Here is a 16,525-nt window from a genome sequence, read left to right on the forward strand (position 1 = left end):
GCCTTGCAAAGCAGCTCTTGCAATCAGTGTGTGAATGTGTGTGGGTGAATGTGGACATAGTGTCAAAGCGCTTTGTGTACCTTGAAGGTAGAAAAGCGCTATACAAGTTAGGGTTGTCCCGATCCGATATTTGGATCGGGTCGGCCGCCGATATGTGCCAAAAAATGCGTATCAAAAAGCCATGGGGAAAATGCCGATCCAGATCCAGTTTTTAAAAAAACTCCGGTTTAAATAATACATTCCACTCTTCTGCTGCTCCCTAAACTCCGTTCTACATTTTCCATAACACCTTCAAAACATCCACAGGTCTGCGTTCTAACCGTTCAGACAGCCGTGTGAATTAAAAGTTACGGTAAAAATGTCAGCTGTGTAGGATTATTTTATCCTACAAAACGAAAAAGATTACGAGGTGGAGTGCAAAACATGCCACAATATCCAGATCCAGTTTTTAAAAAAAAACTCCGGTCCGTGTTTTCCAACACCAGTTTAAATAATACATTCCACTCTTCTGCTACTCCCTAAACTCCGTTCCGCATTTTCCAGAACACCTTCAAAACACCCACAGGTCTGCGTTCTAACCGTTCAGACCGCCGTGTGAATTAAAAGTTACGGTAAAAATGTCAGCTGTGTGGGATTATCTTATCCTACAAAATGAAAAAGATGAAGAGGTGGAGTGCAAAACATGCCACAATAAAGTCAAGCGTGGTGGTAAAGTTGTAAGACATTTTAATGACTCTTTAGAGTGAGAGGCTTTTTAGCACTCATCATAGATGAACACAGGAGCAGGCTGACACCTGAGCATCTTGAAGTGCTTGTCTTTGTTAAAAAGAATCTCCCCATTATGCTTGGACTTCAATTGTTTGCCCCCCCCTGACTGGGGCAAACAATTGAAGGGAGTGTGTAGATATATATATATATATATATTTTAAGTTTACACTTGTTCAAAAACAAGTATTGATGCTGAGTTATAGACATTTTATCCCACTCAGGTTGTTTGTGTGTTTTGCTTTTTTTAGTAATGTTTAAAGCATTATTTGCACTTTATACTGTTCACTTTTTTACTATTTAATGATGCCATTTCTGTTTGTCATGTATAATTTTTGATATTTTGTGTTTATCCTTGAATACCAACTATTGTGTATTATTCAAACTCACCTAATTCAGCTGGATAGTTGTTATCAAGAGTACTAAAATCCTTTTCAGCATGAATCTGACCACTAAGTAGGCTAAATAACTTCAAACTTTAATACATGCTCGGATAGGCCAGTATCGGTATCGGATCGGAAGTGCAAAAACAATATCGGTATTGGATCGGAAGTGCAAAAACCTGGATCGGGACATCCCTAATACAAGTATAACTCATTTACCATTTATGACACCAAAAGACTTCCAAAGTTTGCAAATAAATAAAAATAATCAACATTGTATCAATCTCATGGAGACTACCAAGCCATTTGAGAGATAAAAACGTCACAAGATCGCGTGACATCGCGCTAGGAACCAAAGATCCCTTTCCCATCAACAACACTGCTAATCAAGCAAACTTTGCTAGAGCCAACAAAGATTACTTTTGGAAAAATTATGTTACAGGACCTTATATTTTTGAGCCCGAAAACAAAGAGGATGAGCAATACGTACATTTTAGAAGCCAACTGATGGATGCAGTTTCATTGTGACGCTAGCATCCGCTGCATTGCTCGGTGCTAAACATACAAACTAACCAGAACAAAACAAACACTGAAACACTGTAATATTTCCACACTTGCTGGGATGCCGACCGACGGGACGCTCACATAATTCGGTTCAGATGATGATTCAATCGCAATCCTCATGGAGAGTTAAAAAAGGTTCCTGCAGGAAGCTCTTGTTGGGTATATTTTGTCATCTCGGGTGATGTGAGAGTCGACCAGCCTGTCAGACCATGGCCACATTTGTCTACTACCAGTTTAGAGCTGCATGAATTGTAATCGAGAATTTACATCTAGCAAGTTTGAGACGAAGCTCAGTGTGTCAGCAATAGCAGCAAAAGCTAACATTTGTTCACTGCTATCAATGCTCCACTAAAATAGTCTGTCTGCATTGGCAGTTATAATAACAATATCACTCATACTTGGTTCATTTTCAGGTAATGACATGTAAATGGGATAATGTTGGCAGTTTCTGGATGTTTTTAGAGAGAGTTTAATGAGCGCAACATAATTTGTTGAGTCACTTGTTGGCTATTTATTTACGATAGTGAATGCATTAAATGTGTTTTTGTCCTCCATAAGGATTGAGAATGTTAAACAGCACGTATCTTTTCATTTTTTTGAGTATTTCCAGTATGACTGATCTGATAACACGGTCAGAGTGCAGAAGCGTGTAATCTGTGGTGTTACTGTGGTGTTAATTTCCCAAAATACCCCAAGGTGTTCAGAGTGCAATATTTTAAAAGGGCTGACTGAATTTTTGGCATTTTGTGATATTTTCAAATACATTGCAGATTGTAAATTGGAGATGGTTTAATAGATGCAATGGAACACAAATAAGCATATAAAGTCAACTTGTTTTTTCTTTGCTAGTTGTACTTCCTGTTTGTGTCCATATGGGGGAGCTCTCTGCTAGTTTTTTGTGTTCTATGTACAGTATGGTTAGCTATAGATCAGTGGTTCTCAACCTTTTTTCGGTGATGTACCCCCTGTGAATTTTTTTTTAATTCAACTACCCCCTAATTAGAGGAAAGCATTTTTGGTTAAAAAAAGAGATAAAGAAGTAAAATACAGCACTATGTCATCAGTTTATGATTTATTAAATTGTATAACAGTGCAAAATATTGCTCATTTGTAGTCGTCTTTCTTTAACTATTTGGAAAAAAAGATATAAAAATAACTAAAAACTTGTTGAAAAATAAGTGATTCAGTTATAAATAAAGATTTCTACACATACAAGTAATCATCAACTTAAAGTGCCCTCTTTGGGGATTGTAATAGAGATCCATCTGGATTCATGAACTTAATTCTAAACATTTCTTCACAAAAAAGAAATATATTTATGGAACACGTCCACAAAAAAATCTAGCTGTCAACACTGAATATTGCATTGTTGCATTTCTTTTAACAGTTTATGAACTTACATTCATATTTTGTTGAAGTATTATTCAATAAATATATTTATAAAGGATTTTTGAATTGTTGCTATTTTTAGAATATTTTTAACAAATCTCACGTACCCCTTGGCATACCTACAAGTACCCCCAGGGGTACGCGTACCCCCATTTGAGAACAACTGCTATAGATCAATCCAGCCATCAGATTCGGATTTATCAAGAGCATAAATTACACCTTCATGTGTATTTTCCATTTTTTTCCTCTTTCTCCACCAGTCCGACAGGAAATAGTCCAAAACTTTCAAATATGAAAACCTCAGCAAAATTGTGATTGAGTGTTAGATTAACTTGAGGCAGGCCAGCCATGCTTTATCACACGGTACAGTATATAACCCCGGTCCAGCACTATTTTGCCGCCATATGATGAATGTTTGATGCCTTTGGAATTGAAATTTACTACTCCCTGTGATGAGGTGAGCCCGGTGAGGTTCATTGCAGCCGCTGTGTGCTTGATGTATATCCCGTCAGGAATGAGAAAGCGCTTGTGAAAGGATTGAAATGGTTAAAGCAGGATGGTTTTTATCAGGCTCAATGTGCTCATATGCTCTTTTAATGTCGTTTTCTTAGGCTTTTTGGACCCTGAAACGAAGCTGTTCTCCCACCGCATCCTTTCGAGAGACGAATGCATCGACCCCTATTCTAAGACTGGGAATCTTAGGTGGGAATTTCCTCCATTTAGATCATGGGTGTCAAACTCTGGCCCGCGGGCCAATTTTGGCCCGCCATGTAATTTAATTTGGCTCTTGAGGCAATATCAAATTAACATTACAGCTGGCCCGCCGTTATTACACAGCAGCGGTGCCACTGTAACACCTCAATTTCTCACACTTGCCAATCCTCCCGAAGTTCAGTGCCCCTCCTGAAAATCTCCCAGGGCAAGCATTCTCCCGATTTTTACCCGGACAACAATATTGAGGGCCTTTAGCATTCTCTACAACCTGTCGTCACGTCCGCATTTCCTCCATACAAACGTGCAGGCCCACTCGCATAATATATGCGGCTATTACACACATAAGTGAATGCAAGGCGTACCTGGTCAACAGCCATACAGGTCACACTGAGGGTGGCCGTATAAACAACTTTAACACTGTTACAAATATGCGCCACACAGTGAACTCACACCAAACAAGAATGACAAACACATTTCGGGAGAACATCTGCATTGTAACATAACATAAACACAACAGAACAACTAACCAGAATCCCTTGCAGCACTAACTCTTTCGGGACGCTACAATATATTTTGATATTTACCTCAGAAGGCTGCAAATAGAAAAGAGGCATTAAATTTGTATTTAAATTATATTTGATATGCCATTGATATTTTTTAATTATTATTATTATTATTTGAATCTTGATTTTGCATGTCACTATAAAGTTACTGTATATAAGCCTTGCTTGTTCAATGTTGAATGCAAAACTTGTTTGGGTCCCTATTAAAAGGTTAATTTGTTCAACCTTGGCCCGCGGCTTTGTTCAGTTTTAAATTTTGGCCCACTCTGTATTTGAGTTTGACACCCCTGATGTAAATGCAAACACATGGCGTCATCAAGCTGAATTCCCTCCATTGTCCGAACAGGAATCTTTTCCCCTGTGGGGATTCAATGGTCTGCATCATTGATGACCGCGAAGACGTATGGAAGTTTGCACCCAACCTCATCACAGTAAAGAAATATGTCTACTTCGAAGGCATCGGGGACATGAACGCACCGCCCGGCTCGCAGGAAGCTGTCACAGCCAAGAAAGGTACATAAGTCGTGTCATTTTTTTTTTTTACTATACATCGTCCATGGTTTCCGCTTCCCTGCACAGTCCCCTCTTAGGAAGCGCTTTGAAGTTAACTACAAAGATCTCCTGTTAGGCTGTTGTCTAAAGGCAGTGCTGAGTTTTAAATGAGGGCACAGAGTGCAGCCCACTGTTTGTCTGAATATTATTCACTTTGACACAACTAACCACAGGACAAATACTTTACAAATGGGCACCCAATAGTTCTTTAAGTCAAAATGTTCGGTAGCAAGAGATATTTAGTGCAGAAAAAGTTAGTGAAGACAAAGAAGGAAAAAAAGATGACGTGTGTTGAATATATTCTAACACAGTTTCACTTAATATGGAAATTAAATTTAATGGGCTGTCATTAGTGTTGGCTGCACTGCACTGAAATGAAAGAAATTGTGAGAGTTAAAGTGGAAGATGTTACATAAGACCATTTATAATATGAGAATAGTATCATTATTATAGGGAACGGCGTGGCGCGGGTTGGGAGAGTGGCCGTGCCAGCGACCTGAGGGTTCCTGGTTCAATCCCCACCTTCTACCAACCTCGTCACGTCTGTCGTGTCCTTGAGCAAGACACTTCACCCTTTCTCCTGACGGGTCGTGGTAAGGGCCTTGAATGGCAGCTCCCGTCGCAGTTTTTTTCATAGTTTGGCCGGGGTGTGCGACATATTCTCGGGAGTGACTTATGTGTGAAATTATTAACACATTACCGTAAAACAGGGGTAGGGAACCTATGGCTCGCGAGCCAGATGTGGCTCTTTTGATGACTGCATCTGGCTCTCGAATAAATCTGAGCTGACATTGTTTAACATGATAAGTAATGAATAATTCCACTTGTATTGTGTTAAAAATAATGTTCAAAACATAAAACATTCTCATGCATTTTTAGTCCATCCATCCGTTTACTACCGCACTTGTTCAAGAAGTTGCGTTAAGAAGTTATTTATTTATTATTGGTTAGTGTGGGGCTTGTCCTCCTGGGGATTCTTCAGACCACCAAGCACCGACATGAGAGCCTGTTTCAGGGTTACACTATTGTTTTATTTTTCAATAAGTCTCTCAGTTGCTTTCCAGCAATTGTATTTTTCTATTTTGTTCTCTCTCTGGCTCTGGCTCCAGCCCCAACCCCGTCTCTCTTCCTGGCTGCTGGTTATAACAGAGCAACAGGTGATTAGATAACAAGGCTCAGGTGGGCCACCTACGCAGCTCTCGCTGATTTCGAGGCCGGTCCTGGCACACCCCAGTTTGCTGCAGGCCCGCGGGCCACGCCCCCTCCACAGTTAGCTTCAGAATAACAATGTTATTACAAAGAATAAGAGACGTATTTTACTCTAGAAATGTTGGTCTTACTTAAAAATGCACGCGTTTAGTTGTGTTCAGTTTTAAAAAAAAATATTATATGGCTCCTACGGAAATACATTTTAAAATATTTGGCTTTTTGGCTCTCTCAGCCAAAATGGTTCCTGACCCCTGCCGTAAAATATCAAATAATATTATTTATCTCATTTGTGGAAGAGACAAAGAAAATTTCAGCAATCGTCACACACACGTCAACCAATAAGAATCCGGCGGGGGAGGGTCATGGCAGAAGTGCATTGTGGGTCATGGAATGCTAACTGCTATATGCTATATGCTACTGCCATAGCTATTAAAATAGATAATTTCATCGTTGGCGGTAACTTATAGAAACTGAGAAGGGCTGAACAAAAATTGCACCTAAAAGGAAATCATGTACTGCAGATTACAAGCTGGACGTAGTGAAATATGCAGCAGAAAACGACAAAAGGAAGCGGCGCATACCTTTTGGAGTTAGCAGAGTTGTTCAGAAGCGACATCGAGGAAGAAGATTTCCTCGGATTTATCGATTAGGAGTGACAGATTGTTTGGTAAACATATAGCATGTTTTATATATTATAGTTATTTGAATGACTCTTACCATAATATGTTACGTTAATTGCATCATATAACGTACACTTATTCAGCCTGTTGTTCACTATTCTTTATTTATTTTAAATTGCCTTTCAAATGTCTATTCTTGGTATTGGATTTGATCAAATACATTTCCCCCAAAAATGCGACTTATACTCCAGTGCGATTTATATATGTTTTTTTCCTTCTGTATCATGCATTTTCGGCCGGTGCGACGTATATTCCGGAGCAATTTATAATCCGAAAAATACGGTACCTTGAATGTACTCATTTACCATTATTGAAGCTTTTTCTTCAAGAAAAAAAGTTCCTTTGTCATGAAAAAGGGAGGCTATTGTCATGAAAAATTGAGGTTTTTTTGGGGTGGGTGCACTAATTGTAAGTGTATCTTGTGTTTTTTATGTCGTTTTAATTAAAAAAACATTTTTATTTTATTTTTTTTTTTTTTTTCAATTAAAAAATAATTAAAATTAATAAAAAATTCTTCTGCGGCCCGGTACCAATCGCACTGGTCTACATAACATGTGATGGTGGTTCTTTGGTCAAAATGTTGCATAGATGATGTTTTACAGACAATCAATCAATGAATGTTTGTTTATACAGCCCTAAATCACAAGTGTCTCAAAGGGCTGCACAAGCCACAACGACATCCGCATGAGGGAAAGGAAAAACTCACCCCAGTGGGACGTTGATGTGAAACCTTGGAGAGGGCCGCATATGTGGGCAACACCTGTGTCCCCCCTTCCGCAAGGAAAAGGGGGGCAGAGGAGAAAAGAAGAGAAACGGCAGATCAACTGGTCTAAAAAGGGGGTCTATTTAAAGGCTAGAGTATACAAATACATTTTAAGATGGAATTTAAATGCTTCTACTGAGGTAGCATGTCGAACTGTTACCGGGAGGGCATTCCAGAGTACTGGAGCCCGAATAGAAGACGCTCTATAGCCCGCAGACTTTTTTTGGGCTTTGGGAATCACTAATAAGCCGGAGTTCTTTGAACGCAGATTTCTTGCCGGGACATATGGTACAATACAATCGGCAAGATAGGATTGAGCTAGACCGTGAAGTATTTTAAGTAGTAAAACCTTAAAGTCACATCTTAAGTGCACAGGAAGCCAGTGCAGGTGAGCCAGTATAGGCGTAACATGATCAAAACTATCTTTCTGACAGTTTCTTCAGGATGCGTCATTTTGTGGGACGGTCTTATTTACGTGGCTCCCCTTCGAGAGCCTCTTTTCCCCCAACATCTTTGTTGTACCGGTAGTTTTTAGCACTTCCATAGCGAGTCTACTCACAGCTATAAATTAGTACCGTATGCTACTTTATATTAGAAATAGCGACAGCAGAGGATGAATGTCCCACAACAGGAGGATACAGAAAAATAAGGAGCTTATTGACCACGGCAAAAGCTACAAAGACGGACGCGCGAACATTTTTGGGACTTATGCAGATACCAAATAGACAACAACAGTAACCAATAGGTAAGAACAAAGTGCCAGATTAAGTCTCCTTATAGGTGCCGTTTTGGGGTACTTATATAAACCCACCATAATAATACCTATATGCTGAAGCACAGCACGTCTGACCACGGTAGCCATAATATGGCGACTATCCATCAAGCGGAGGAGCTTTGTAGCCTACCAAAGTCATACTTCAACATTTTTGACACTGTGTGTAATCTTCCATATTCTCAGTGAAACATCAAAGTTTTGGGCTGGCTAACGTCATTTATTGAACAGGCGACAACCTGCAGTCAACACATATATCTAATGTGTAGCTGCCATCCACTGGTCACACTCAGCATTACACTATGCACTAATGCGGTTAAACCTCGGGTCGGACGGTTGACATGACGAAAAAATTGATTTTAATTAGATTCGGGCGGGTGGCGGTTGAATCATCCGGGAATATTTGATATACATGGTTCTGGGTTCGGTATTCTTTGCCATTCAAAGAGCCTTTTAGGACTCGTGTCATTAAGCGAAGGAGAAAATAGGGAACCCCATTCTATTTTAGGCCCCATCCTGTTCGCTCTTTATCTCCTCCCTCTTGGAGATATTTTTAAGAAACACTTGCGCGTCCCTCTTTGTAGCTTTTGCCGTGGTCAATAAGCTCCTTATTTTTCTGTATCCTCCTGTTGTGGGACATTCATCCTCTGCTGTCGCTATTTCTAATATATCACTTTTATGCAGATGACTGCCAAATTTATATGCCGATTTCAAAAAGCCACGGCCCCCTTACACCCCTTCTTAACTGTCTATGTGACGTCAAGGCTTGGTTAGCCCAGAATTTTTTAATAATGAATGAGGGAAAAATGGAAATTTTAGTTTTTGGTCCGGCCCTTACTGACTTGAGACCATTGCAAAATTATGTGCGTCCCAAAGTCACCAGCCTTGGCGTCACTATAGACAGCGATTTTAAACTAGACAAACAAATCAATGGCGTTTTAAAATCGTGTTTTTATCACCTTCGTCTTTTAGTAAAGGTTAAACCGTTTTTATCTTTTAACCTTTTTGAACAAGTCGTGCATGCTTTTATTTCAAGTCGCCTGGACTACTGCAATGCACTTTATGCTGGCATTAGCCAAAAAGCTCTCTCCCGGTTGCAGTTAGTCCAGAACGCGGCAGTACGACTTTTAACAGGGGCCCATATAACCCCAATTCTTCAGAGTTTGCACTGGCTCCCTGTTCATTTTAGAATTGAATTTAAAACATTGCTGTTTGTTTTTAAATCTTTACATGGACTTGCACCTCAATATATCTCGGACCTCATCCAAATTTACATCCCTGCGCGCGCTCTGAGGTCCGAGAGCCAGCTCCAGCTCGTGGTGCCCAAGACCAGACTTAAGACCAGGGGAGACAGGGCCTTCTCTGTGGTCTGCCCTAAGCTCTGGAACACTCTGCCGCTCCATGTTCAAACTGCTTCCACAGTGGAGTGTTTTAAGTCTCGTCTTAAGACCCACTTTTATTCTTTGGCTTTTAACACTACGTGAGTTGTGTGGTCCTCTGACCTCTGTTGTCCTCTGTGTTTTTTATACACTTTGATTTTTATTTTACTGTTTTAATTGATTTTACCCTTTAAAATAGTTTTTAATCATATTTGTTTTTATACTGTTTTTACTGGTTTTATTTTTATAATTTTTTTGTTTTATTCAGTCATTGGTGGAGCATAATATTGTTTTTAACATGGCTGTGCAGCACTTTGGAAACATTATTGTTGTTTAAATGTGCTATATAAATAAAGTGGATTGGATTGGATTGGATTGGAACGCTATTAATCACTTGAATTACTATCTGCAGTCACCCAGATATTAAGTATAGGGCGTGCTATGAAGCCATTGGCTTTGTCGCTTTCTACAACATGTACGATCTGCTTGTCAGTCCAGTATCATGTTGTGTGTTCCTTCCGCAGCAACACGCACACGACTGCAAGGCATACTGGGTGACACAGAGTACACTAATGGTTGTGATATAAACAATTTTAACACTCTTAGTAATATGCGCCACGCTTTGAAGCCACACCAATTAAGAACGACAAACACATTTCGGGAGAACATCCTCACAGTAACACAACATAAACGCAACAAAACAAATACCCATAATCCCCCCCCCCCCCGTGCGTCGGTAAGGTGGGCGGGGTCAAGGGCGTGGGGGTGTAAAATATATTCAGGGAGTGTCACGGATACAAAGGATTCTGGGTATTTGTTGTGTTGCGTTTATGTTGTGTTACTGTGAGGATGTTCTCCCGAAATGTGTTTGTCAATATTGTATTGTGTGGCTTCACAGCGTAGCGCATATTAGTAAGAGTGTTAAAGTTGTTTATATCCCAACCATCAGTGTACTCTGTATCACCCAGTATGCCTTTCAATCTTGTACGTGTGATTGCGGAAGCTGCACACAACACGTAGCTGGACCAATAATAGGTTCGTACATGTTGTTGAAGGTGTCTAAGGCAATGACTTCGCAGCATGCCCATGTTCTTGTCATCAGGATGAACGCTATTGGAGAGTCGCGAGAACGTTAACAACTCCAATTGTCTTCATTACTCTGTGAAACCGGTTCTAAATGGCTCTGTGAGTGGTAAAGATGTCCAACCTCTGATGAAATTCAGCGGGCGGGTACGGCCCTGATTAAATATTGGTTCGGGTGGACGGCGGGTGGATGACGACTTTGATGATGCGGATGCGGGTGATATAATTGCCTATCCGCGCATCTCTACTGGGCGGTATTCCGGTATTACAAACAATACTGGTATATTTTAGAAAGAGGTATGTATTTGAGACATTACCGCCATACTGATATTAAATCCTACATGAATACTCTTAATGAAAAAATAATTCAGCCAACAATATGGTCCGTTTGACTCAAGCTTTGGCATCACTGCAATTTACATAATTCTATCAAATCACCAACTTGAGAGAGATGGATGCACTTTAAAGCGATGAAGAAGAGAGTTCTGCCAAAATATAAAATGTGTAAAGAGATGCGGTCCACGTTGCAACGGTATGAAAAAAAAGGATTTAAAACGCTGCCAGAAATAATAAGTTTGTCGTGAGTTTCCCCAGTCACAACTACTTTGCTCAAGTACCACTGTCACAACAAATGTACACACAATCTGAAAGGGTGTTTAGCTGCAGTGACAATATTGTCAGCTGCCACAGAGCATCCTGGAGGTGACAGCTTGGTGTTCCTGGCTTAAAGTTTTAGGGGAAACGAGGGTCTTCTAAAAATTCTGAGCTAAAAAAAACACTTTTGTTTTAAGTTGCTGTTGATGTTTAAAATGTCCTCTTAAACCAGCGACTTTGTTTTGTATCTCCTTCTTTTGTGTTTTTCTTATTAGCTGAGGATTTCAGCATAGCTAAATGTTTGTTTTAATAAATATTATAGTTTACTATTCCATATTATTTTCAAGGCTTTTTATTATTTGTTTGTGCATCTATTTATTAGGGGTGTAACGGTACGTGTATTTGTATTGAACCGTTTCGGTACGGGAGTTTTGGTTCGGAGGTGTATTGAACGAGTTTCCACACGGACATATTAAGTAGCGTACCGCACGTTGTGTAAACAATGCACACTGATGTAAAACACACGGCATGCTAGCAATTACCGGGCTACGATAGACTGACCATACCTCCTCTTTTCACCGGATATGTCCTCTTTTGCGGGGCTGTCCGGGTGGAGTTTCTTAAATGCCTCAAATGTCCGGCATTTTAAGTTAGGGTTGCGTGTATTTTCAATGTACGTTCAGGGTTAGGAAGGGGTTAAAAACAAAACAATTTGTGCATGGTGCAACATTCGTGAGGGAGGGGCTGAGACCGAGAGAGCGAGAGAGTTATGATAAACGCGCATGCGTCGCCAGGCTCTGCTTTTTACCCATATATTTATCAGATTTTATTTTTTATGTTGTCCGTCTATCTGTAATGAGGTGGCGACTTGTCCAGGGTGTACTCCGCCTTCCGCCCGATTGCAGCTGAGATAGGCACCAGCGCCCCCCGCGTCCCCAAAGGGAATAAGCGGTAGAAAGTGGATGGATGGATGATCTATAGCAGGGGTGTAAAAAGTGTGCCCCGGAAACCCGGCAGCCCACAAATAATGTTTTAAAGGCCCACGGCATATTCTAAAAATACTATTAAAATAAAGAAAAACATAAACAAAAATGAAATAAAAAAGCTTAAAGGCTAAATGTAATCTAAAAAAAGTTGTATCTTTGACTAATAAAACAAAGCTGGTTTTTTTTTCTTTCAAACTGTCATTGCTCAAAACATAATATTGAATCAAAATCAATGTTATTATGAATTATTGACCTATCCAAGGTTCCCATTACTTCACATCAAATATTCCACTAAGAAAAATATTTTTGGTGGAAAATTTTGCAAATTTGGTAAATAAATAATTAGCACATGCTTAGTATTACCGCCTGGTGAAACTCGTGACGTCGCGAGTGACACTTCCCCTGTCATCATTTTCAAAATGGAGGAGGCTGATTTCAATACCGGTAATTTGAAATCTCATAAAGGGAAGAAGATTAAGAGCTATTCAGTAGGATTTATGGTCCAAGCTTACATCACACTCAAATTGGTACTGCATACCTTTGGTAAGTGCCGGCGTGAGAAGAGGTTTTAAAATAATTAGCGCATGCTTACTATTACCGCATGCCTCTTGGTAAGTGCAGGAGTGAGAAGAAGTTTTAAATTCATTAGCGCCCCGGCGGAAATTCAAGGAAATACGGTATCTCAGCTGCATTCGGCCAGAAGTCGGGGTACACCCTGGACAAGTCGCCACCTCATCGCATGGCCAACACAGATAGACAGACATCCATAAGGTTGCGACCATCGTGTTGTGAATGAGAAGGTTTGGCCTGTACTCAAAAAAATGAAATATTGTGCAAATGTTAGTTTCCATTCACACATTTTCTACCACTTGTCCCTTTTGGGGTCGCTGGAGCCTATCTAAGCTGCATTCGGGCGGAAGGCGGCGTTCACCCTGGACAAGTCGCCACCTCACCTTGAATTGATTAACGTGGACCCCGACTTAAACATGTTGAAAAACTTATTTGGGTGTTACCATTTAGTGGTCAATTGTACGGAATATGTACTGAACTGTGCAATCTAGTAATAAAAGTTTCAATCAATCAATCAAAACCACAGGCTGACAAGATCCTGTATTTGCTTTTAGATAGATAGATCTATTCACTTTATCTGTTTTGACGACATAGACTTCATGTAAAATTACATATTTTTTTCTTTATTTTCATAAATTAAAACTTTTGTCTTGCAGTGTAGCAAGTTTGAACTTGGTAAGGGGGACCAATGATGATTTTCTACACGTTGACTTTTAAATGTTGTTAAAATGTTGGATACACGTGTTAAATAATGCCAAAGCATCAAATTAAAAAGGTCATACATTTGTGTCTAAGAATGTGCGCAGTTTTGGATGCCTTTAATTTTTTTCTATTTTTTTTTAACTGTGGGCGATTTTAAACATCACAAATTGACAGATGTAGTTAAGTGGACATTTCTCATATCTGCTGTCGGTAAAGTGTTATGTGCATATTATCGAGGCATGCACAAAATAACACCAATGTGCAACATGCAGTGAGACAAATGCTGCTTTTTTCTGTGGCATTTATTCAGTTCATTTTTTTGTGTTTAAATGTTCTAATTCGAGATGTGTTTTTGTCTGTCAGGGGCCAATAATAAACAAGCTGCGAGCCTCAAATGGCCCTTAGGCCGTGCTTTGGAGACCACTGAACTTAATGTATTTTATAAATAAAGACTTGTTTGCATAAAATGTCGGATTTAGTATTTAAGATGATTATATCAAGTTATTAATTTTTGATTCATTCTTTTATTCTTGTAAAATCATTCTGAATTATTTTAAAGGCCTACTGAAATGAGATTTTCTTATTTAAACGGGGATAGCAGGTTAATTTTATGTGTCATAATTGATCATTTTGCGATATTGCCATATTTTTGCTGAAAGGATTTAGTAGAGAACATCCACGATAAATTTCGCAACTTTTGGTCGCTAATAAAAAAGCCTTGCCTGTACTGGAAGTAGCAGAGGATGTGCGCGTGACGTCACCGGTGTGAGGGCTTCTCACATCCTCACATTGTTTACAATCATGGCCACCACCAGCGAGAGTGATTCGGACCGAGAAAGCGACAGTTTCCCCATTAATTTGAGCGAGGATGAAAGTTTCGTGGATGAGGGTATTGAGAGTAAAGGACTAGAAAATAGAAAAAAGGCAAAGGCAGTGACAGCGATTCAGATGTTATTAGACACATTTACTAGGATAATTCTGGAAAATACCTTATCTGCCTATAGTGTTACTAGAGTTTTAGTGAAATTTTATAGTACCTGAAAGTCGGAGGGGTGTGGCCACGGGTGTGGTGACCGCTAGTGTCTCGGTGGGAGGAGGTAATGGTCCACAGCTGCTGCAGGAGGATGCCATCTCCGCTCATAACTACGGTAAGAGTCACAATTTTCTCACCGAAACCTGTCGGTTGACCTGTGGTCGGGAACCATGTTCGCTTGACCGCTCTGATCCATAGTAAAGCTTCACCTTCGGGAAATTTAAACAAGGAAACACCGGCTGTGTTTGTGTGGCTAAAGGCTAAAAGCTTCCCACCTCCATCTTTCTACTTTGTCTTCTCCAATATTAATTGAACCAATTGCAAAAGATTCAGCAACACAGATGTCCAGAATACTTATAAAGCAGACTACTTATAACTTGGATCGGGCTGGAAAATAATGTCCGCTACAACCCGAGACATCATACCGCGACGTTTTCAACAGGTCACTTAGCGGGAAATTTAAAATTGCAATTTAGTAAACTAAAAAGGCCGTATTGGCATGTGTTGCAATGTTAATATTTCATCATTGATATATAAACTATCAGATTGCGTGGTGGGTAGTAGTGGGTTTCAGTAGGCCTTTAAATATTATACTTACAAATTTTCATAATACTCCCCCAAAAATGTTTACGCAGCATTACACTAAGCATGTTGCGATCAGGGTTTTTTGCTATCGATTCAGATAGTGATTATGCGTAAGTGAGATGGCTCAATACTGATAAATGATAAATGGGTTGTACTTGTATAGCGCTTTTCTACCTTCAAGGTACTCAAAGCGCTTTGACACTACTTCCACATTTACCCATTCACACACACATTCACACACTGATGGAGGGAGCTGCCATGCAAGGCGCCAACCAGCAGCCATCAGGAGCAAGGGTGAAGTGTCTTGCTCAGGACACAACGGACGTGACGAGGTTGGTTCTAGGTGGGATTTGAACCAGGGACCCTCGGGTTGCGCGCGGCCACTCTCCCACTGCGCCACGCCGATTCCAATACCGATCATGTTGATTAACTTGACATTTTTCACCTTATTTATGGTGAATGCTATTATCAGTTTAACAATATCAAAACACACTATTTCAACTAGTTCTTTAAAGTTAAAGGATTGTCACACACACACTAGGTGTGGCGAAATTATTTTCTGCATTTGACCCATCACCCTTGATCACCCCCTTGGAGGTGAGGGGAGCAGTGAGCAGCAGCAGTGGCCGGGCCCGGGAATCATTTTTGGTGATTTAACCCTCAATTCCAACCCTTGATTCTGAGTGCCAAGCAGGGAGGTAATGGGTCCCATTTTTATAATCTTTGGTATAACTCGGCCGGGGTTTCAACTCATGACCTATCAGGGCAATCTTTTATTACATGCAGTTTTGCACAATAACTAAAGAAAGCAAAAACTACTCAACTAAATCTTTTAGTTTTTACCCTCTCAGTGCTCCTGTGTCCAGGCCCAAGGACTTATTCCCGGATTTTGCAAACATGAACAAAAATGAAAACAAAAACTATTTTTCCTAAAATAAGAATATCGTCCTAATCACTCCAGTATGGATCATAAACCGATGCTACCTTTGGTATAAATCATTGCTCGATCTGATCCTCGTCTTATATGTGACAATGCTGACAGACAACAATTGTTGTTATATTTTCTTCTCTCTACTTGTAAAATGTCCACCTAATAATGGCTTACTTTCTGCTGTAACATTGTTCCATCTACACTTCTTAAATTTAACCAAGTACTTTTTTTGTGTTGTTTCAAGCTAGTTTAGTGTTTACCGTATTTTCCGCACTATAAGGCGCATCGGATTATAAGGCGCACCTTCA

At 40.0% G+C, this 16,525-nt stretch overlaps 1 protein-coding gene across 5 annotated transcripts in view; it reads left to right on the forward strand.

The window, feature by feature from the left end:
* The window catches only part of ctdp1 (CTD (carboxy-terminal domain, RNA polymerase II, polypeptide A) phosphatase, subunit 1), a 161,678-nt gene that overhangs the window by 13,798 nt on the left and 131,355 nt on the right, over positions 1–16,525 (forward strand). For all 5 annotated transcript variants that reach the window (XR_009806414.1, XM_061897356.1, XM_061897353.1 and 2 more), the window contains exons 6-7: positions 3,713–3,803; positions 4,725–4,891. Coding sequence is in view for 4 of the 5 variants with exons in the window: in XM_061897356.1 (XP_061753340.1) it covers positions 3,713–3,803; positions 4,725–4,891 (258 nt within the window). In the remaining variant the exon portion in view is untranslated. The remainder of the gene's footprint in view (positions 1–3,712; positions 3,804–4,724; positions 4,892–16,525) is intronic.

The sequence above is a fragment of the Nerophis ophidion genome, linkage group LG04 (genome assembly GCF_033978795.1).
Source record: "Nerophis ophidion isolate RoL-2023_Sa linkage group LG04, RoL_Noph_v1.0, whole genome shotgun sequence".
Taxonomy (NCBI): domain Eukaryota; kingdom Metazoa; phylum Chordata; class Actinopteri; order Syngnathiformes; family Syngnathidae; genus Nerophis; species Nerophis ophidion.